Genomic DNA, 23,318 nt, shown 5'->3' on the forward strand with positions numbered 1-23,318 from the left:
GTTTCCATCTGACTGTACAAGGCTCCATGAATTTATACACTGGTACCAATAGAGATTTCCCTTCCCCTCCCAGTGTGTACTTTGGCTCTTCAGTGCTCTGGCATCCTTGCACTGGTTTTTAAATCTGATGGCATTGTGTGGAGGAGAGAGGAACAAGTGACAGTGGAGGTAAAACCACTCATTTTTGTAATTTAGAGGTGATCCATAGCTCTCCCTGAATGTAGTTTCTGAGTTGCAAAGTGTGACTGGCTGAGAAAACAGCTGAGCTGAGTAGCTGAAAGGTTTGATTTACAGATCACTACATCCACATTACCTGAAACTTTAGGGATGTTGAAACCTTCAACCCTGTTGAAGAGCCCTAAGGCTGGCCAGGTAACTTCTGAAATCAGGTTTAAGCTGACAGGGGAGCCCTGTACCTTTGCTAGCAGCTTATGAGGAGGAGCTGAGGGGCCACAGCAGCACTCACCTGTGGGAGGGAGGAGTGGACTGCAATGTAACCCTATAAAAAGTGGATCAGCTCTGGGAAACAAAACATTTCCCAGCACCCTGGCATTGCAATCTCTTTGAGGGGACAGCCTCTGGTCCAAACCCTTGTCCAACAGAATTGCTTGTCAAACAAATTCCTCCCTACTCCATATGTTGCTCTGGCTATGGGGAGCTGTGGCAGCAGATACGCATCCTCAGGGAAGAGCTTTTAACCCAAACTTCGGCAAAAACAGAAGGGCAAAAGGTTTGGGGCTGGGGGGAGGGGAGGCAGAGCAGAGTTAATGCTTCACCCTTTTGTGTATGAGTGTGTAATGTGTTGTAATGTAACAACTTTGGTCTCGGCAGGCACGAAGCCAGATTTAAACAACGTATGCTGGAGCTGACGGACACGAACAACATTGCCTACTTATTTCTGTCAGCTGCCAACAGATGGCTGGAGGTCAGGACGGTACGTTCAGTTTTGTCCCAGCCATGGTTTTGAAACCTTGGAAGCAAACAGAGACTTTGCCTGATGCAGAGAAGATAATAACGAGTATTAATCTCGCGAGGAGATTATACACACAGTTCCTTAAAATAGATCAGGATTGTTATGTTAAACCCAGAGGGTTTTTTCAGCTTTCTTGGCCAGGAGTAAGAAAATACAAGTCTGCCTCATCTGCTGCTGCTGTGCTGTCTAGCGTCTGAAGAGAGTGCAAGAACAAACATTTACATAACTTCAAACAAGGCTTTCTCTACTACTGTGCAGCATCCACAGACCTGCCACAGCAGGAACTGCTTTCAAGGCAGAATGTGGCTTTTCAGTGGTTTTGTGAACTGTGCCATCCTTCTGCCAGTGCTGTTTTAGGCACGCTGATCTCCCAGGTTTGAACTATCTCTCCAGCAGCAGGTTTCATCCCACGGCTGTAAGCTAAACCCTTGCAAGGCCATGTTGTTTGTGGTTTTATCGTTTGATACCACAGAAGATAGCAGAACTAGATTCCAGAAAGAAAGTGACAGCAGGGCACAATGCAGCCACTGACAGTGACACAGGCTCCTGGTTTTTGGGGGAGCTCTCTATGAGGGACTTTCCTGATCTGTGAGGCAAGAAGAGGCAAGCAAAGTAACTGTGATTCCCTTATTTATCTGAAACAGAAAGAGCAGTGAATAAACAGAGCAGTGGCCTGATTCTGCTAGACATAAATAGCAACAGGCATGATTAATCCTCACATCAAAGACTATATATTCACCTTCTTTTCCTGTTGGAGCAACAAAGTTACTCTCCATTTCTCATGATGGCAAGGCTTTCCCTTCAGCTCAAAGCTTTCAGCTTCTTACAGCATCCAAGATCAGCTGAAATTGCTTCCAAATCTAAGACAGATAAATAACAGAGCAACAGCCAATCCTGGAACACGCCTGCTAATGTCTCACAGTCTTAGACTTGCTTCCATGCAGAATGAATTTGGTCCAAGAATATGCCTCACCTCATCAGAGCATTAGAAATAATGTGGTCTTGCCAAGGAATAGTTCAGTTAGCTCTGCCTAATGGCACAGTGGTACTAAGAGCACCAAAAAGTTTGTGGGATTTAATAGCAGCTGTTAAGTCCTGTCCAAGCTGCTGATGGAGGTTCAAGACCATTGTGCTTGTAATTCTCCATAGGTGTGAGTCACAGAATCCCAGAATCACAGAGTGGTTTGAGTTGGGAGGGACCTTGAAGCCCATCCAGTTCCAACCCCTGCCAGGGGCAGGGACACCTTCCACTCTCCCAGGTTACTCAGAGCCCCATCCAGCCTGGCCTTGGACACTGCCAGGGATGGGGCAGCCACAGCATTTCTGGGAAATCTGTGCCAGGGCCTCACCATCCTCAGAGGGAACAATTCCTTCCTTGTATCCAATCTAACTCCTCCCTCTGTCAGTTTGAATCCATTCTCCCCTAAAATTTGAGTCTGTATTCTGCTCATCAACACATTTTATAGACAGATGAACTAGGCAGCCCTCATTTCAAATCTCAGAAGGAAAGATTCCTGACAGGGCATCATCAAACAGGAGGAGAAAAATGAATGGAAAATTTGATCCAAAGTAAATGTAATGTAGACAGCAGATACCAACTATATTCCATTAATGAGCACCTTGACTCCATGAGATGACATGTTGCATAACTTCAAACCTGAGATAGGCATCAAGAAAATGGGTTCCAGCTCCTGCAAAGCTTCTGCCAATAAAACATGTGCATGACCTGTATAAATTCTAGCAAAAGCCTTCATGGACTTTGTGAAGTCAATGATACTTCCTTTTTTTGAGGAGGCAAACCCATATTTCAGAAGACCTGAAGGAGAGTGAAGAGACTGGAGTTGATTTGTTTTAGTGCTGGGAATTAGGGGTGTCACTGTTATATCCTTCTCATGATTTTTTTTAAAATATGTTTATTAGATTTTTTGATCCCTGCTCTTTTTGGGGTGGCCACCATGGGATGCCCTAGCCCAAATGGATTTGCAGCAATTACTGGCCTGTTTCAGTTGTGTGCAGCAAGTTGCTTTGAGTATTTCAGGTTGGGCATCACAATGATGACCTTTTCCAGGGAAAAAACCATACCAAAATTAAGGACTAGGTGTCATTATATAAATAATTCTTGGTAAAGCAAAACTGCTCCGCAGGTAAAGAAATGTTCTGGTTGCTGCATTTTTTCCCTTTTTTGTCCCCCTGTCTCTCATTCCAGGATTACCTGGGTGCTTGTATTGTCCTGACTGCTGCTGTCACTTCCATCACTGAAGGGCCACACTCAGGCTTTGTGGGGCTGGGTCTCCTGTACGCTCTGACGGTACGTGCCAAGGCCAAGTGTAAGAACTTGCAGACCAACACATTATTTTTATAATATTTTTATGTGTACACGGTCATCTCCCAGCTTTCTTCATCTTGAAAAAAAGAATCCTGAAAATAATGGACTCGAGCCAGAGCTGAGGGAGTTCAGGGCAACTTGGACTTGCTTCAGGTTTATGAGCCAATTAAAAAAACACAACCATTCCCAGGCCCTGCGTGCTCCCAAGCGGAGCAGGAAAATTAAAAATGCGTAAGAGGACCTGCTGTGCACTCTGTTTTGTACAACACACTGCTGGTTCCACCTCTACATGGCAAAAGCTGCCAGGAAATACAGATTGTCATCATCTGGGTAATTTTTAACCAAAGATCAAATAAAATAATTGCCAAAGAAACAGAATTAATGGTTTTGCCTTTGGAGGAAAACTACTGAGATGCCCAAGATTGTCCATGCAATTGTGAATGGATTTGGGGATTGGGACCTTTGTGGGCATGGTTCATCATGCCAGGTAGCACTAGGAATTCAGAGGTGATGGAGTCAGAGATGACAAGGTTGTGGTGGTCCAGTAGCTGGTTACTTTTGCCACTGTCATTAGCAGTGAGAAGAAGGAACAGTATTCTAGTATACCTGGCTGCAAGAGAGGCTGAGTGTTTATCATGAGCACAGAATGAATGACAATCACCACAGAAAGTAGAAATATTACTGAATGAACCACAAGTGTGGGGACAAAGGCAGGATGATGACAGTGGCAGGAAAAACTTTTGAAACCATGGCTGGCATGGCAAAAATCTGGCTGCTTTGAAGCACTGCTGTGAGGGAGGGATAAAGGTTTGGGTCTAACACTGAGATCTGGCTTTGCACATAAATGCTGGTGAGCCCGTGGCTACAAAAGAAAGTCCTCAGCAGCTGCCTTAGGGTGGCCTTAGATCCCCTCTGTGCTGCTGTTGCAACAGTGTGAGAATCTGTCAACAACAGAGAATCAGTCCCAGGGCTCCAGCTTCACTCTGAAAACATTCCTGGTAATGCTGCTTCATTAGCAGGGATCTGGAAGCACCAGGATGTCTGTATCATCATTGGCTTCTTTGTTTTAGCCTGTATTTGCAAACAGTTCATTAGCATGAAATAGGCATGTGCTGAAGTCTGGCACAGAAGGTGAAGAAGAGCTGTAGCCAACAAGTGATCACCTGTCTCTCTCTCCTGCCCCACAATAACCCTGATGAACTTTTGAAGGCAGCTGGATCATTACCTGTGCCCCTGACATAATTTTTATTATAATTTCTCTTTGAAGCTCAGAGAGGGCTGATATTTGGACCTGGATGAGAGAAAACTGTTTGTACCAAGGTTGTGTTTACATCCTGAGTTTATTCTCTCCTCTTTTATAAACACTGCCAACTCCCTTGCACAACTGTGAGGAAGCCTGAGATAGTGGGAAGAGCTTTTTGGCTGCCAGGTTGTGTTATCAAATCAGCCAGATCTAGGATAGCAGCCTGCCACTGCAAGCAGCAGTTCCACAATGTTTTGCTCATCTGCAAACTTTCCCATTTCTGTAACTTCCTAACTCAAAAGCTGGACACCAAATGAGCAGGTTTCTGAACGTGAAGGAGAGAATACCCCATCAAGAACTCTATCTCAAGGATAAAGCAAGCAACCAAGTCCTCTAAATTAACAACAATTTTTTCTGAATCTCAGTTAAAATTATTTACCGTTTGCATATTGCATCAGTATTAGGTTAGTGGTAAAGAAGTGAGACTAGGTGATTTATTCTTAATAAAGTCCTTATTTGGCACCCACCAAAAAAAAAATGGCAAAGCCTTTCTCTGAATAGGTTTCTGCATAAGGTGTTTTTATTTTTAAGTTTCTAAACCTTCATTCAGGTACATAAAATATCTCGATTTTTAACGGTTCTTGGCAATCTTCCTAATAAGAAGATTTTTTTATAGAAGCACCTGAATACCGACTTAGGAAACAGATTTCCAATCTTCAGCCTTAAATAGTAAGTCCTAGAAAAGAGTTTGTCTGAGCTACTGAGTATTGTTAGAGAACTAATCATCAACTATTATCTACTAAAAGTATTACCTTTACTATTGATTTTATTATTGATCAAATCTTTTTCATCACAAATGAGAATAAAAACCAGGAAGGAAATATTGCTGAACTGATAACACATTTTTTCCCTCATATATTTCTATGCTAGAAACTTCTCATATTTTCCACAGAGATAAATGGATTATCTAAATATGCACAGGCAGAAACAGAAATGAAATTATCATAAAATCTTTTCAATATATTTGCAAACAGCGAACTTCCTTAATCTTTAGTTGCAGTCTTCAAAAGATTAGAATATATATAATAGAAAATATTTCCAAGCGCACTTTCAATTTTGATTCTTTTCTGTGTTTGTGTGCTTAAAGAAGACACATTTTAGTGCTGATTATTAGATGCTGAAAACAAGAGATTCCCTCAATCAGTCAGAGTTTAGGTACAACTTTTCCATACTTCTCCTTCAAAAAACAAGGATGAGAATACCAAGCACTAAATTACTGTCTTAGGGCTAATAGTGTTGGAGTATGACTGTCTTCTTACAGATTTGATGCTGTTGCACTGGGTCTTGAACTGTTGTAATGTTAAAAAGAGTCCCACTGTGCTGGGTCAGGCCAAGGATTTTCATAAGTGTATCCAACCTTTATTTCCAAATGGGTAGATGAACAGAAAAAAGGCTGAACCCTGTCCTTGTCTTCATTTTATGATGCAGATAACCAACTACCTGAACTGGGTAGTGAGGAATCTGGCTGATCTGGAGGTGCAGATGGGTGCAGTGAAAAAAGTACACAGCTTCCTGAACATGGAGTCTGAGAACTACGAAGGCTACCTGGGTATTGCTCTCTAATCCTTTTGGGGCTTTACATGGTCATGTTAAAGAATGGTAGACTTGGTCATGCAAAATGTACACACCTCTCTGGCCAAAATCTGTTCTCATTGAGGTGTAGTAACAGCCACTGGTGTGAGTGACAAGGATAGCTAAAAGGAGCTATGAAATATGTTGCTCATGTTAGTCAACATGAAAAAAAATCCTATCAAAGGAGACAGAGCAGGATCCTGTAGGACAATCAGAAAATGCTGCAGTTATAGATGAGATGAACAAAACATCCATGTAAGTTACTCAGAAAACAAAAATAGGGATAAAAATTAGAAATGTCACATGCTTCAAAATCTCTGATCTTTGTAGCAGGTGGGGACTACAGGGTTGGCAAGCAGATCTCAGCTACTCTTCTCTGAGCTTCACATTGGAATTCGTGCTCCACACACTTCAAATTGGCTTTGATTGCTATTTTAGAAGTGGTTGAAGTGCAAGCAAAGGCTTGTAGGTCAAGAAGCTTCCCTGCAAAGCCAAGCTCCTTAGTCCAGAGACAAAAGCTGATGTGTATTTGCAAATCAGGATGAAACACGAGCTGTGATAATGTCAACAGCTCACATTGCGTGGCAGTAACAACTTCCTTCCTCAAGCTGCCCTTCCTGTGCTGGTCACTGATCCAAGGCCACGTTAACACTGCCCTGACACCACGTTCTCTGCTCGTTTGGCTTCTCCCTGTTGCAGTGCCAAGAGATGCTTTAGTATCTGTCCTCTCTCCCCATGTGTGGAGATCTGGAAGCCAAGTGCCTGCCAGGCAGTTCCCAGCCCAGCCTCCCCTTGACAGGGAAATGGGGCTCCATTTCTCCAGTGGCTTAAAGGAAGATGCCCAGGCAGAAGAGAGAGGGAAAGGGGACTGTCATAAAGGGTGACCCTCTGGCAGCACTCATTTCAGTTTGTTTTTCTGTAACTATTTCAGATCCCTCTCAGGTCCCCAAAGACTGGCCCCAGGAGGGGGAAATCAAGATTGAAAATTTGTGTGTTCGCTATGAAAACAACCTGAAGCCTGTTCTGAAGCATGTGAAGGCCTATATCAAACCAGGGCAAAAGGTATCATATCAAGCAAGTGCCCATCATCCTCATTCTGGTGCAGATCCTTTGTTACTGTGTTTTCCTTTCTAAAGTGCCAGAAGAACAAGATTAACAACTTGCAGCGGCAGATATATACATTTACAGTCCTCTCAGAGGTCCCTGGGCACAGATCAAGAACTTACACTGACAAAAGCTTACTCTTGGCTGGGATCAGTTTTTCTTCTGAGCGTCCCATGTCTTTCCAAGTCCATTTTCCTTGCATAAAAGTGAGCCTAGATGGCAGATAAATTAGAGGAACATCAAAGTGTACTGTGTAAAAACACAAGTGTATCTCACATTTCAGCATGCAGTGTCATTGGCATCCTGGTTAAAATGCTGAAATGCTCCCGGGACAAGTCCTTGTGATGAGGGGCAGAAAAGGGGAGTGCGCTCGCTGTGCTGTTTTGTGTTTTCCCTAGTGTGCCACCTGCCCTTGGGAAGGACCTTTCTACTCATCTGTGCAGCTTTCCCAAAAGAACTGCAGGTGTAAGCAAGGAGTAAGGCGTAAGTGGTAAGTGAGTACTCTGTGAGTAAGTGACCTCCTTTTGTTGCAGGTTGGGATCTGTGGTCGCACCGGCAGTGGCAAGTCCTCCCTGTCCTTGGCGTTCTTCAGAATGGTGGACATTTTTGATGGTCAGTTTTCCCCAGAATATGTTGTCACTCCTCAACCTGCTCCCCCCTTATTTCCTCAGAGAAGTGAGGAGCCTTTTTGATAGTTTATAAACTGGTTCTCTGGCTCAGAAGATATTTGATTGGAAGTGTCATGCCTTCAAAGTACAAAGTGTCCTATTGTGAGTAGCACTTGGTTCTTCCAGGAAATGTTGTGCACAGATTATATTTCTAATTTTTTAAAAAAAATTTTTGCGTATGGTCTGACAAAACAAAATGCAATTTTTGAGATAGGACAAAAAATATGTAACTCTCTGGAGTCTAAATTTCTCCCTAAAGAATGATAGCATAAACTTATTATAGCTGTCAAAATATTAGCAGAATAGAAACTAGAACTCAACAAGTCCATTCCCTTGATTCTTTTTTTATTTTATTGTGCTTTCCCACAACTGCAGCAGATTCTGACTAAAGGGTTGAGAAAATGTTGCTGTGTTTTCACTCCTGCAGCATTTCACTGTTCCAGCTAATTGGCAGGAACTGCTTTTCAGGATTTATAATACAGATACATGTGTGCTGTTGCAGGACTATAGAAAACCACTAGTAAGTCATCTTTTTTTCCAAAGATTTCCACATTTCTAATTTAGCCCTTGTGCATGGAGTGTTTGCGTGGGAAAGCCCAGTAGGATGTGGGAGGATAAGTGAATCTGATGCAGCTAATACTTGCTTTTGTTGTGGTTCTGTGCCTGTATGCGTCTATGGTCACAGGCTTCTCATTCATGACCAGGATTCCTGGATATATAAATACTGCGAAGAAATAATAACTATGCTTATGGCCAGCTTGAAGTTTCTTTCTACTTAAGTCTTCTTTCTGTATATTTTCTTTGTCTCCTTCTTCTGTATCCCTGATTTTTCCCAATGGGAATGTCTAAGCCTTTTCTAACTAAGCTCTGTTTATCCTTTGTGCACACCCCTCTCCCAGATGGACCCATATTTGGCCTCTGTGCTGGTCCATTTCTGGGTGGGATCTTGACTCTAATAAAAGTTATATAACAAGATTTCGAGTAACTTTACTAGAGCCAGGATTTCATTCATGTTGTTCCTTAGGTCTTCATTATCTCCTTAAATTTGTATCTGTCCCATTTTATTTTCCTATTTTTGCTTCTCTGTTGTTTAGTGTTTCCCTTCTCTTGCCCTCTGTTCAAACAACCTCTCATTTCTCTTGTGTCTTGCTTGACCATCTCTCACTCCTTTCCCAGTTTCCCAACTCCTCTCAAATTTACTTTTCCCCTTAGTCCTCTCATCTCCTCTTTTCTTTTCCTAGCTCCATATCAAATATGCATTTCCCTATTCCCCAGGCATGCCATACTAATTTTTCCCTCCTTATTCCTCTCATCTCCTCTTTTCTTTTCCTAGCTCCATATCAAATATGCATTTCCCTATTCCCCAGGCATGCCATACTAATTTTTCCCTCCTTATTCCGCCTCATGTTCTGCTAACCCACTCTAATGTCCTTGTTTATGAAGAAAAGTAATTACTTAAGTTTATGCAACCACCAATGCCTCAAGCAGGAGTCCTATAACCTGATTTGGACTTTCTTGAAGTCTGAAAATAATTGGACTTTGCACCTTACAGATAAAATCTTGATTCTTCTGACCATATAATAAAAGCATAAAACTAAAATAATAGAAGTAGTCCAGCTAGGGGGGGATGAAATCTTCCACTGGAACAGGGTCAGAGAACAACCTACAAAATGCAGAATCATGAGAATTGGGAATGACAGAAGGAACACACATACACAGCTCTGAATATCCACATGCCTGCCAGTTCATGGTTAAGTTCTTACTGTTGGGAGAGACAGCTGATGAAATTAGGGTTAGGTACATCCCAGGGAGGAGTGCAGCTGCCTGGTGAAGCAATCCACATGAAAACTGCAGAAGTGCCTGATGGAAATACCCTTTACCATATCCTCATTCAGTTTGTCCTAGCCCACCCCTTCCCCATAAACTGAAAGATGTTTCTATGTTCAGAGGAAGTCAGTGGGGTCAGTCACTCCTGGATTTTACTTGAGAATTAAATGAAAAAAATTCCTTCTGCCCTTCTCACCATCTTCTACTTACAGAACAGCCAACCAGTTTCTCTTGTACATTTTTCCCATCTCCCTTGCCTGGATATCAGCAGTTGCCACACCCAGCACATCATAAATCAGATTTTCAGAGGATATCCATGTGTTCATTGACCTGAAGTAGTGACTAGAAATGGAAAAAAATCCTCTTTTTTACCAATTATCCCAGCTGCTGCAGCAACTTCTTGTTGGTGAAGATTAATGTGACTGCTCCCAGTAATCTCACAATAGCAGCACAGTAAGTGGTTAATTCACACCACACACTCAAATGAAATTGAGCTGTAGGTGAATGGAATTAAAATTCCCTGGAACAGAACATCCTTTCTGTTCTCCTGATCTGCCCCTCATTACAAAGTTAATGCTACCTGGCTCCTCCTGGAGTCAGAAGGATAGTTTTGGCTCCTGGTGAATGGGTTGCATATACATATATATGTTATGCAAAAGAAATTGTGCACATCTCAAAATATCTTCTGCAACTGTTGAATTCAAGGGGAACAAAGAAGGGCACAGCAACGTAAGTTGCTCTTGTTCTTTCTCTGTTTGGCTGTAAAACTCAAGTTGACCCACAATAAATTATCCTTCAATCATTAATCACATAGCAAGGAACCCATGTATTTCCCTTAAGGGAGGGTGGGGGGAAGAAAAAGGAGAAGAGGAAGGTGGCAGTGTCACTGCTAAGCTGGGACATCCTTGGCTTGTGTTATTAGATACATTCACCTTCCCCCTGTGTCTGACAGTGCTGAGAGCTCACAGAAACAGTGTCCCATCATCTGGACACCAGCCTAGAGGGGCTGTCCCACCTTTCTGCCAGCTATCTGTGGATCATGTGCTTTGTGCAATTCCCTCACATGTTCTGCGTGTTGTTTGACACAGGGAGGATAGTGATTGACGGGATAGACATCAGCAAACTGCCTTTGCACACGCTCCGCTCCCGGCTCTCCATCATTCTCCAGGACCCGATCCTGTTCAGTGGCTCCATCCGGTAGGTGTATGCCATCAGGGGGTGGCAGGCAGCATTGCACAGCCTGCCTGCCATGGGAGCTGTGCGACAGGAGAGGATGGAAAAGGCAAGGAACCTTCCTAGCTCAGTCCAATCCATCTGCACAGCCTGCCCAAGGGACATCCAGTGACACACACAATGCCAAAGTGTTCATTTGCAGAAGGCCTGAAGGTAATTGCAGTAGCAAGATTCCTATTACTGTTTTCTTTGCAGCTTTAATTTGGATCCTGAATGCAAGTGCACCGATGATAGACTCTGGGAAGCTCTAGAGATTGCTCAGTTGAAGAACATGGTCAAGTCATTGCCAGGAGGCCTTGGTATGTCTGAACCAATCTCTGGCACCATGGGCCAATAATGGGATCATGCAGGCACACAAATAAACAGATCCATCCCATCTGACACTCTGGATCATCATGTAGGAGCTGACAGGCAAATAGTGAAGATTCTCTCTTCATGCTAGAGGGAATATTCTTATTGAAAAGCTGAAGAATAGTCTGCTTTCCCATGCACTGTGGAAAAATCCTGCAACACCTCAGCATCATGGTGTGATTCTTGGGGCTATCCTGTGCATGGCCAGGAGTTGGATTTTGATGATCCTTGTGGGGTCCTTCCAACTCAGAATATTCTGTGATTCTATGTTCATAGTGGGATAATTAGTAAGGAGAAAAAAAAACCCAATTTTACCTCCTTTAGCAGAACCTGGCTCTGCCAGCAGAGCTGTAAACATTGACAGAGCATTTTTCTTACCATTGCAGATCCGTTTCATGAAGAAAACTCATACATTTATTTCCATATCAAGCATATTTCATATTACTAAGATATTACCTACCTGCAGCCTACCAGATTTCCTAACAATTTGTGCCAACTGTTTGTTTAGTGATATATTTCTCCTTTCCCAAGAGGCTGTGCTCATTTTTCTTGGTATCCCTCCATCCCACTGGTCAGTCAAGATTATGGTTATTGTCTTTTATGGGAATTTTGCTTGGCCCTGGAATAGTGCACAGGCAGAACTCCTCAGGGGCAGCATTTCAGGGGTGCAAGATTCACAGGAACTTGTTTTGTTACAGATGCCATGGTCACAGAAGGAGGGGAGAACTTCAGTGTGGGGCAAAGGCAGCTCTTCTGTCTGGCCCGAGCCTTTGTCCGCAAGAGCAGCATCCTCATCATGGATGAAGCCACAGCATCTATTGACATGGCCACAGTGAGTACAGCAATTAGCTAATTATGGACCTACCAGGAGAAAGCCATCTTCCCTAAGTGTCAGCCATGAAGCCATGAGATCTCTGTAGCAGAAAAAGCTGGCCGTGGTTTTGTTTCTCTCAGGATAAAATGAAATGCTTTCGAGAACCCCTGTTTTCACAGGTGTGATGTTTCACTGCTGGGAAAGAGATAGTGTGGAATATGCTTGAAAACAAGTGAATTAGAAGTAACAAGATGAAGTAACTGAAGTGAGCCTTTTCCTCCTACAGGAAAACATCTTGCAGAAGGTTGTGATGACTGCCTTCGCTGACCGCACTGTTGTAACAATAGCAGTAAGTATTAAGCCAGAAAAAGCTCTTTTTCCCTCATTCCTCAGGCAGTTAATCTTGCCCTCCACCAGTTAAACACCACTGTATAAAACTAAAAAAATCACAGAACAGAACTAAACCATGAGTCCAGAATATTCCCATGAAAGCAGAACAAGTCAGACACCTACTATCAACCTGAAATTTTGCAGTAAATGCTGTCTTGCTATTAAACTAAAACACTTGGATCTGAACAAAGACTTTACAGGGAACTTCAATATCTGCATTGTCTCCAACAAAATTTGAAGTCATTCTCACTAAAAAATTGAAACCAAATGCATGGCTTGAACCATTACTGAAAGTTGGATCAAAATCTAGGTTTGAATTTTACCTCTGAAGCCTATGTATGTATAGTGCCTACAATCACGGCACAAATTTATGAGTTGAGATTTCAAAATATTCTTGGTGTGGTTTCTCAAGTTGGGCTATCTTTTCTGTCTTTTGGAATAAAAAGCTGGGTTGACAATAAAGGTTTTAAAAACTGTAACAATGGGAATTACCTCCCAAAATAATACCTTTTCAGCTAGGGGTTTATGATGTTCTTTCCTATTTTCCTGCCACTTCTAGTGCCCAAAAGTTCCATATATCCATGCATGTCTATACATACACATGCACAGACATGTGCTGGATACCATTAGGAATATTTCCACCTTCTGACAGTGGCATTACTCAACAAACAGAGGTTTTCTCCACGAGATAAATACGTGTTTCAACAGCTGTTTCATTTGCCTTGTCTGGAATCCAGTCCTGTGGTTAGAGATTACAGTCAGGCTTCCTGGACTCTGGTTTCAAGCCTGTCAGTGAGTAGTTTGTGTCAGGCAAGCCACTTAACCCAGCTCATTTACAATGTGCTCCAAGGTTCTTGGCTGTGTAAATGATGAAGATACTGGTGGTGAGGTTGTTGTCGTTCAGTTGCATGCTGTATTGTCCTTCTGGCTGGAATCTCACTTTTCTTTGGCTTTGCCTTTCCAAAGTCAGTGTCCCAAGTGAAATAGCACACATTAATATGTAGCTTTCCTCACGGAGCTGGCTTCATTCCTTCTCCTCATTCACAGCTGATCCTTCCTTCACCCACCTGTTTTTCTGTTCTTTTTTCCAGCATCGCGTATCTCACATTTTGGATGCCAATCTTGTCCTAGTCCTTTCTGAGGGCTTTCTAGTTGAATGTGACACTGCCTCAAACTTGCTCCTCAAAGAGAACGGCCTGTTCACCACTTTGGTGAAGACTCACAAGTAGACTCTCTCAGTCCACCCTGTTCACAGGACTTCTGGCTCTTTGGTAGTTATTTTTACCTCTTCAGTTTCATTTCACTCTGCTTCCTTTCTACTGCACAGCTTCTGAGAGGACAGTGCAAGAAGGTGTTTCTTGTGTGGTTCCTGGGTTTGTTTAATTTCATGATTATTTATGCTGACCATACCTAAATCTTAGACATGCAGCTGACATTGAAACTACCATGTCAAGGAAATCCAGCCCATGAAGTGATCTCTGACTTTCAGCCTGTGTAGTGAAATATCACACTTTTAAGAGTTCATCCCATCTATACCTGACCGGCTGTATTCATATGGCCTTGAAATTAAACTCAAACTGGTTTCAAACCTGTAGCCTATGGGATTAAGCTGTTGCCTGGAGCATGCTCAAATTAAATCTCAGAGGGATTTACAGAAGGAACAGCCCAGGAGTGCCCTGAGATAGATGGAGAGCAGACTGCTGGGGTGCAGAGAACAAGGAGCAGAGCAAGATTCTATAACACCTGACAGTGCATTTATTTTTAGTATTTTTAGGCTTGGTGGCAGAGCCTGTAAAGTAATTGCAGATCTCTTCAGGTTAAAGTACAGGAATCTATTCCAAATATTGCTGTAAACAGAGACAGCCTTTCCCTGACGGGGTTTGCCTTGCATGAAGCCCATTAGTGAGAATTATCCAAATGAAAACCTCTGTTTGCTTTCCTTCATGCCAGCACCGGGTTCACACCATCCTCACTGCAGACCTGGTCATTGTCATGAAGCGAGGGAACATCCTAGAATACGATACTCCTGAGAACCTGCTTTCCCAGGAAGATGGCATCTTCGCTTCCTTTGTCCGGGCTGACATGTGAAGAGCCACACGAAGCATTTTAACAGCTTATTTTTAAACAGATGAAATGCAAATATTTTCTACTCAGTGTAACATCACTTTTACCTTTTTTTTGTTTGTTTTGCTTTTTTAGAGCTTTTCTCTTCACACTTCTATCTTCCAAAAGAATAAAGCCTATTGCTATACACGTATGCCTTGAAGCAATAAAAATGTCACTTTATTCAAAGCTACTAAACTTCACACACACACACATGCCCACACAGAGGGAGAAGTTTTTACTTCTTGGGAATTTGGCATTTTCCTTAGACTTTTTATTGACTTCATTTTCCTTTAAAGAGAGCAAAAGAATGCACTGATCTTATAAACTGCATATGTTAATGCTGGATCCAGCAATAAAATCGTGCAGTTTGTCAAGGAAGCAAGAGGTTCCCCAGATGCATTCTGTCCCCAGAGGGAAAAATTAGGAAAAACATCCAAGCCCATAATGCTTGGGGCAATCTGCTGCATTCCAAAGGCATAAACTTTGCTCTCCAAGTTGTAGTGGAGGGACAGTGAATGAGGGAAAGGAATTTCATCAGGAATAAGGACATTCTTCCTGTCCTTCACTTTCGTAAGCACACTTCAGTTGTGACAAAACTATTTTCAGCACAACAATGGTTTATTCCTATAGTCAGTTCCTAAATCCATATTCATTCTTCCAATTTTCATCAAAGATTCAAATCATACTATGATTATGCATGCTTTGATAGGCTTATAGAGGAATTTTGTACAGTACCTCCAGACTTTGTATTGAAGTTGATCTGAATTTATAAACTTGATATTAGCCAATCCTTTAATCATGTCCACTAAAATATTCTGCTTAAAATGGCATGTGATTAGCCAACCACTAATTTTTTTATATGTCTTTAGTCCTTCAAGTTCTATTTGGGGACAATCTTTATTTTCCTTTACACATTTGTGGCCTACCTCAAAATCAGATCTAGTGCAAGGAGGTGTGATTTTCAAATTATTGCTAGATCCTCAAGAATGCAGGTGAAGTTGGACACATATTTATATCAGGCAGCTTTGCAAAGGCTGCCTGCACCTGACTTTCACATGTGGTTAGATCCTGACCCATGGGCAGTAAACAGCCAAATGGAGTTTCACAGGCATATTTTCAAAGGTACATCTTGAGAGATCAGCTTCGCTGGTAATACTCAAGGTCATTCTTACTCACCTACTGCTAAAAAATTTAGGAAGACTTAAGCACACTTAAGCGTATTTTTAGTGTCATTAAAATAACATAATGCACAGTATTTGCCCCCTCCCCTCATGCCCAAAAATGCAATTAATTTTGGAGAAGTTGTAGGGCTTGAAATTGGGATTACATTTAGTCTGGCAGTGTAAAAATGATACAGTGGTTTATCTTTTTAAATTGGTTTTTGGAGGTTTTTATTTTCTCTGAATTATTGGAAATAAAAGCTGTGTGACACAACTAAACAAAAGAGCTCAGTCTTGAACATTTTATGAGGGGAAGTACTTCTGTGATTTCCCTGTCTACTGCTGTGAAAAAATTGTTGCTCTTTTCTGGATCAATTCCCTATGCTGACCTTTGTCATACAAATAAAATACATTCTTAAAAAGCAGACGCCTGCAGCAGAAGCACATATTGTTATCCAAATTTCACGGCCAAAAGGCCAAAATTATTCTTGATTTAATTTAATTGTCTTCAGGGAAAAGCTAATTGGATTCCCTGCTGTCAAACTTGGTACAAAGATGAAGTACAAAAAGCTTTGTTGAGCTGTGTGTCTCTGGTGGCGATGCAATCCTGATTTATTTTAAGTGGTGCCAACCACTTCAGTGAGATCCCTGTTCCCACCACATTAAAGGGTTGCCACGGGCCTGGGATTGTGTCTTGTAGTACTTAAGAGGGCCAATAATTAGCACCTCTTTTCTCTTAGGTTTTTCCCAGAGCCATTACAGGTGTGAGAAGCATCTTTGCTCACCCACGCCTGTAGAAGTGAACTCTGCTGTTTGAACACATGGAACAGAAAATCTCTGATGTGGTGAGGAGAACCTCATCATGCTCCAGTTGTTTGGAGGGAGGAGTGCAGGAATATTGGCCCCAGTGTTACATTCACCACGAATGAAGTGTTGGGTGACTACTGCAGCGTGTCCCACTGCTGCCCAGCAGGTTTAAAAGCACAATCTCATTTCTAAAGCAATTAATCCTATTCAACACAGACAAATCTTACAAGAGAACATAAACCACCTGCTGCAGACACAGGAGATCTCCTCCTGCTATAGCTGCTGTCCATATGATGGTACAGACTCACCAAGGGCTTAGGCTGAACAGTTTTTGTGTTTCCCACTAAAGGAGGAGGGTGTTTCCAATAGCTGCACAGCTGTTTTGTTACTGAAAAGGGTGCAGAAGGGATGAAATCTTTGAAACAAATTTGTTTTGGTTTCATGTAAAGGTCTAAAATGTGTCCCACTTGGGAGCAGTTTCCTAAGGCTGTGGCATGTGCACAGTAAGGGAAACATTAGCCTGGAGATTTTGCATCTTTGACTCTTTTCACACTGCCTCTTCTGCTGGTAGGCCCTTCTTCTCTTCCACAGACTCCTTGCTCTTTTTCTTCACCATCTTCTCACATCATAGCCCTCTGAGGCTCCTGCTTTATCTCAGGATGCTCCTCATTCTGCCTGTTCCCTCCCACTCCTTCCCAGTTGAGCTCCATGCCCCCTGCCCCATTTCTTCTCTCACACAGCTCTGCACTCACTCTCCTTTCCCCTTTCCTGTCTTTCTGTCATAACACCCCTGCTCTTCAGGGGGACACTTACTCTAGTGGCATCATGGTTTGGGGTTGGTTTGTTTTTCTAAGCATTAAACTAAGCAAGCTTTCATTATTGTGATATTATGCTTCAGAACTATGAAGTTCTTCCTTTTGCAAAGGAGCTTTGAATGTGAACACTGGCTATGTGTAAAATTAACTATGGACAGAGGAAAGTCATCTCTTTGGTAGATCCTAAATAATATTTCTTATTACCGCAGGCTTGGTTCCTATGGTATATCACCGTGTCCCACAGCCATAGGGAGGAGGAGGAGGAGGAGAAGATCGAACAGGCAGGAATTGTGCAGCAAGATTGATTTATTTAATTATTTTACAAACTCTTTTATAGACTTTTTTCTTCATAGTTTAATTGGACAAAGGATCAGCCACCCCTTGGGGTGATTGGCTAAAATCCTAAAACATCCTTTGTCAAAATATTTTTCTACTATACCATAAACAAGACTTTTCAAGGTTGCAGGTAGCTTGGTTGTTTACATAACTCTGCTACCTCTTCTGTGAGAGAGAAAAGTCTCTCACGGACTTAGAAAATAGCAAGAAAATCCTTGCTAGCAGCATTTTTGTATGTACAATTTCTCATCCCATCTGCATTCATTTTTCTGGTAACTGTTTCTGGAAGAGAAACAGCAAAGTAGAAGGAGTAGATCCCTTGTTGCCAATCATAGAATCACAGAATGGTTTGGGTTTGGAGGGACCTTAAAGCTCCTCTTGTTCCACTCCCTGCCTTGGGCAGGGACACCTTCCACTATCCCAGCTTGCTCAGAGCCCCATCCAGCCTGGCCTTGGACACTGCCAGGGATGGGGCATCCACAGCTTCTCTGGGCAACCTGTGCCAGGGCCTCCCCACCCTCATGGGGAACAATTTCTTCCTCATATGCAATCTAAACCTGCCCTCTGTCAGTGTGAAGCCATTGCCCCTCCTCCTAGCACTGCACTCCCTCACAGAGTCCCTTCCCATCTTTCCTGCAGGTCCCCTTAAAGTACAGAAACTGGCTGTGCAACTGCTTGTGGAGCCACAGCAGTGTTTCTTAACCTTTAGCTTACAACCCGTGGGTAACTTTCCTACTCCTTGAGCCGGGTCTAACGGCTGGCACAGATCAAAGTCTACCTTCCTGTTCTGTCGCTGTTCATCACACTCATCACAGCGCGTAACAGCTCATCCCTGCTTCTTCTAAACTAGAAATATCCCATACAACCTTTACTGAGCCCAAACTTAATCATGCTGGGAAACACTGGCACTTCCCCTGAGCAGTTTGGGATAGCTCTGTTAAGCCAGGGGCATAAGCAAGGCAAAGTCTGCAGGGAGAGATCTCTGCTTTGTTAGGCCAAGTGATCCACACAAGAAGTATCTCAAGTGTTTGTAAGTTCCAGTCTCACTGCAGACCTGAAAAAGCTCTTTATTTGCAAGAGTGTGCCTGCTTTTCCCAACTGTATCATTCAACTGAAAGAATATATTCTCCAAAGCTTCCCAAGCACTTGGTCAAGCCCCTTTTAGGTTTGTGTAAACTAGCAGAACACCTCTGCTATAAATTTGTACACCTCCATGCAACTCAGTTAGTACCAACAGGAATACGGCCCAAAGAAGTTTGCATCTCATTATATGTAAAACCTCTGCAAAAAGCAATCATATTGAATTGTGTTTTCTTAAAATATAAATACAATTTTGAATGTGGTCAAGTAGTAAAAACTCCTTGTACAATGAATTGCTTTATTTAATTGATTGTGCTCTTTTTGCTTCCCAAAGCAATGGACTGTTGTGTTTTATTGTATAAAGATGTTGATTCATTCACAGACAGTTCTGCTAATGCATCATGATAAGCTGAAGGAAACCTCACGTGAGCATTTTACACAAGATTTGTAGGTATTTTATCAAATAAATAAGTAGACATATAATGCACTTGAGCCAACAGCTAGCTTTATAAAAAAAGCTGTGGGCAGGGGCCATCTTTTCATTACCATATTTCCATTACCCAGTGTCAGAAGCTGGAGTATGTTCCCCTTGGAAGCACTATAACCCCGTGTCCCCAGTGTGATACTGCCAGTCGAAATCAGCTCTAAAGTATCCACTGAAACCACAGCGCCACTTGTAAAAACCTCTCTGGAGCAATGATTCTCCCATGAGTTGTGATTAAAAGCAAAAATTAACTCAGTATATTTGTATCCTCAAGTAGCATCTTTTGAAAGCCTTATTTAAAATCGAAATATGTTATGTAAATTCTCTGATATGAATTCCATGGTGGCATGTGAAGAACTCCTTAGTTTCTTTGGAAATAAATCCTTTCAGAGGAAAAACTAAGAGACTACTAAGAAAAGTCTGAAAACAAAACTGTAAATCAAATTATTCATTGCCATGCAAACATCCCAATCATTTCCACATTGGTTTTTTACTGCTCTGTTTTTTCTCCACTAGAATTGACCTCTGTGCAGAACTGTGGGGAAAGACTATCAGGTATTCAAATTATCAAAAAAACTGTCCTGAAGCAGAAGTTCTCTGACTCGTACAAATTAGCAACTTGCTGATGCTGTCTTGGCAGGACAGCTTAAAGCATTGGCTTGAATGAAGCTAAGAAGCTTCCAAGTGTACTCTGTCAAGAGAAGAGAGATTTTTAGAAAATCTATTTACTACAGTTACTAATAATTATTCACTATTGACAGCATTCGTCTGCTGCTAGGTACTACCCATGCAAACAGAACAGACATTCCTGGCAGGGGCTGCTCATTTCTTTAATATAATAAACCACATTCTGAACACTATAAACAAGCAGTCATTTAAAAAATATTTTCAATTGGTTTCTGTTAGGTGTAATTGTCATTCATCACGTGCTTGTCATAGAACACGGGGATTTTCATCCCAAGAACTGCTGTATAATAATGCAGCATTCAGCTCACGACACCACACTGCACATTTCAGTGGCCACTGCATTCATTCCCATGTATGTATATTAGTCTGCTTTATACATAAATACATTACATGGTTATACAACCTTTGGATTAAAGGTATAAGTAAGTAATGAACAGTCCCAGCTAGGACTGCCCAAAAGAGTTCCACATAGCTATTCTCATGACATTTCTTAACTCTCCCTTTAATTTACTTCAGGATTTTAGGGCTATATCCATAAATATCACTTCCAACGTGCAGTAAAATATTTAACCATGTAACTAAGGAACTAATGCAGCTTCGTGTAAATGACATGGTCCAGATCTACCACCCTTCAGGATCACAGCCACAGATGCCCCAAGGCAGCATATTCTTGCTTATTTAATGGTTATATGTGTTTTTATTCTACCAGCCACATTAGGCCCTTACTCCTTCAGCAATATGACCATTAGACTTCTTTGTCAGAGTCAGGAAGGTTGGAGTCTAAGAATCTCTGAGTACTGTGGCTGAATTATTCAGGTTTGGGGCCATCTGCTTCTTCAGGTCCCAGCACAGCATCTGAGATTTGAGGGCTTGGAGTTGCCAGATATTCCGTGATAAGGTCTGAATTTGAGAATGGCATCTCCCTTCTGTCACTGGCACAATCTTAATTTAACCCTGGAAAAGCCAGTGAGCCAGAGAGGAGAAGAACATAACGGACACCACACTCTAGGAACACAGCTAGAGACTCACTGTAGCCATGTTCAGCCCACCTAGAAACTGATTTACAACCATCCTGTAACTTATGGCATGGAGAGGCAAGGAAACAACCCCAAACTGGGGTTGCTCTTCCCAGAGCCTTAGGATAAACTCCAGGAAAAGGTATGTAATGAACAAACTTCACTATGCAACTTACATTGGACCAGGGGCACTAGTCACATGTATTCTGATGATAAAAACTATTTTTGTCCTGCTGCTCTTGCATGAAACAGGAGGAGAAAAAAAGAGCTGGTTCAGGGTAACAGATGCCCTTAGTTTGCAGTTTCTGCTCTTTCATGTTTGATGGATGTCCTGCCAGCTCATGTAGGGAAGAGTTCACCCACGCTATCCGAATATGGCTTATCAGCTTTGTGTCTCTGTGGAAGCCTCTAAGTGCATGACATCTCTGGACGCCTGCAAAGTCATCCTATCTCTAAGCTAAGATTAGAATTTCAAACAAAACTTATTACGAAGCAGGATTTTCTGAAAGGGCTGGACATGGCTATAATGGGGAAATTTCAGATTCATGTCTAAGCGCATTATTTAATCCTGTTTTTTAGATAGGCATAGTTGTAAAGTGATATTTACCATAATATCACTAATGCTTGTGGGTGTAGGGGAATGAAACAGCAAGAAGGAGACACATGAAGGGCCTTAAGAAAACTGGACCTAAAACTGTCATCAATTCTGAGCATTTTTTTCCTGAAAAGGCTGTGTTCACAACACTCAGACACCATGTTCCTTACCAAACGGGTTAGGAGACGTTTTAGGAGATTTTCCCAGCTATTACTTGAATCTCAGACTCAAGTGTGCATGTGGCAACCAAACAAGTATTTAAAAGGTCAGAGGGGACGGGTTTTAGTAGCTGTCACTCCCCAGAGCATATTCATACACTGGAACTTAGGGAAATGGATGCTGTGCTCAGAATCATGTCTGGAGCTCTTGATCCTCACATCCCTGTGGTCATGGCCCAGCAGGCTTCTTCAAAACTATAATCTCCAGTAAAAGTGAGGAGGAAGGCATCTCTTCCAGTATAGAACAGGCAGAGAGGAAAAGATGGGATTTTATGAACACTTTTCCTGCACTGTATGATGGTGGGTGAAAGGATCAGTAACTTCTGTTCAGTCACACTGGGGCTGTGCCAGGACTATTTGTGTGTGTTTGATGGATCTCTTCCTATCTCAGCTACAAAAATTCCAGCCTCTGCAGGGTGCCCAGTGAAGGGGGAGGAAACCTCCAGCAGGTTAGTGGGGAACATGTGGGGCTGAGAGCTCACAGGGGACTCCTGACAGTGCCAGTGCTGGCAGCAGTTTCTGTTCCACTTCAGTAGATTGAGGAATGTTACTCCTTGCTCCCACCTGCCCTCAAAGATGGGTTTAACCCATTTTTTCAAACTACCTGCTAATCCACACTCTAACTTAGTGTCACACAGTTGCACTCACTACCAGCAGAGATGGGGTGGGGAGCACAGCAGCAGCTGAGGGGCTGAGCGAGAAGGGGATGGGGTCAAAACCAGCCACACATGGGTTATGCTCTGAGGTGGCAAGTAAATAAAGCAACATTTATTTCTGTGCTCCTGCTTATAAAGCTGTGGCTTTCAAGAGCTTCAGAGGAAACTGTGTGACCGGGCAAGTGGCATGAGCCAATCTGTGTCAGAAGCAAAGTCATACAATTCAAGGATCTCATGGAGAAGTGAGGGGTGGGGAGTGCTCCATGCAGTTCCCAGACAGTTATTTTGAGTTGCATCTAGCAGCCGTACTGGGGAACAACAATCTTGTTTCTATCCCTAGAACAGAACAAATACTTCACAGGAGCTAAAAGGGAGAAGGGCAGAGGAAAAGAATAAGGAAAAGGGAAAAAGGAAAACGGAACTTTTTTTTCATGTGTATTAAACCAGTTATTTCCAATAGTTACATCCAAGTGAGATGCACTTTTGGAGACTGCATGAAACAAATGAGTCAGCCCCTCTAGAGCTGTCTCTGCCACCCCATTTGTAGCAGGATCGTTACCCAAGTTCTCCAAGCCCGGCCCACAAAGTGCCACACACCAACAATGCTAACCCTGCAGATACCCACCCAAGTGACTTTATGTGTTTGTACTCAGAGTCTGGTTAGAATCTAAACATATTTGGCTTAGACCCTGATTTTTCAGCTTCCCATCTGCCTAAAGTTAATTTCACACACAAATACTTAGCTAATTGCCTAATATGACTGGAGCTTTGCATCTGTCTCTCCTCTGGCTACCGGG

The 23,318-nt window shown here is 42.4% G+C and overlaps 1 protein-coding gene across 4 annotated transcripts in view; it reads left to right on the forward strand.

The window, feature by feature from the left end:
- Positions 1 to 14,818, forward strand: part of ABCC9 (ATP binding cassette subfamily C member 9) — a 71,431-nt gene extending 56,613 nt beyond the window's left edge. For 2 of the 4 annotated variants that reach the window (XM_048301534.1, XM_048301535.1), the window contains 11 exons: positions 832 to 934; positions 3,180 to 3,281; positions 6,031 to 6,151; positions 7,106 to 7,236; positions 7,812 to 7,890; positions 10,862 to 10,970; positions 11,202 to 11,305; positions 12,056 to 12,189; positions 12,458 to 12,520; positions 13,653 to 13,832; positions 14,512 to 14,599. In XM_048301534.1, coding sequence (XP_048157491.1) covers positions 832 to 934; positions 3,180 to 3,281; positions 6,031 to 6,151; positions 7,106 to 7,236; positions 7,812 to 7,890; positions 10,862 to 10,970; positions 11,202 to 11,305; positions 12,056 to 12,189; positions 12,458 to 12,520; positions 13,653 to 13,790 — 1,084 coding nt within the window. In that variant the 3' untranslated portion in view covers positions 13,791 to 13,832; positions 14,512 to 14,599. Of the gene's footprint in view, positions 1 to 831; positions 935 to 3,179; positions 3,282 to 6,030; positions 6,152 to 7,105; positions 7,237 to 7,811; positions 7,891 to 10,861; positions 10,971 to 11,201; positions 11,306 to 12,055; positions 12,190 to 12,457; positions 12,521 to 13,652; positions 13,833 to 14,511 lie in introns of all 4 variants that reach the window. The other 2 variants (XM_048301532.1, XM_048301533.1) reach the window with 1 other exon arrangement.
- The last annotated feature ends 8,500 nt before the right edge of the window (positions 14,819 to 23,318 follow it).

Source organism: Corvus hawaiiensis, chromosome 4, assembly GCF_020740725.1.
Source record: "Corvus hawaiiensis isolate bCorHaw1 chromosome 4, bCorHaw1.pri.cur, whole genome shotgun sequence".
NCBI classification, from domain to species: Eukaryota; Metazoa; Chordata; class Aves; order Passeriformes; family Corvidae; genus Corvus; species Corvus hawaiiensis.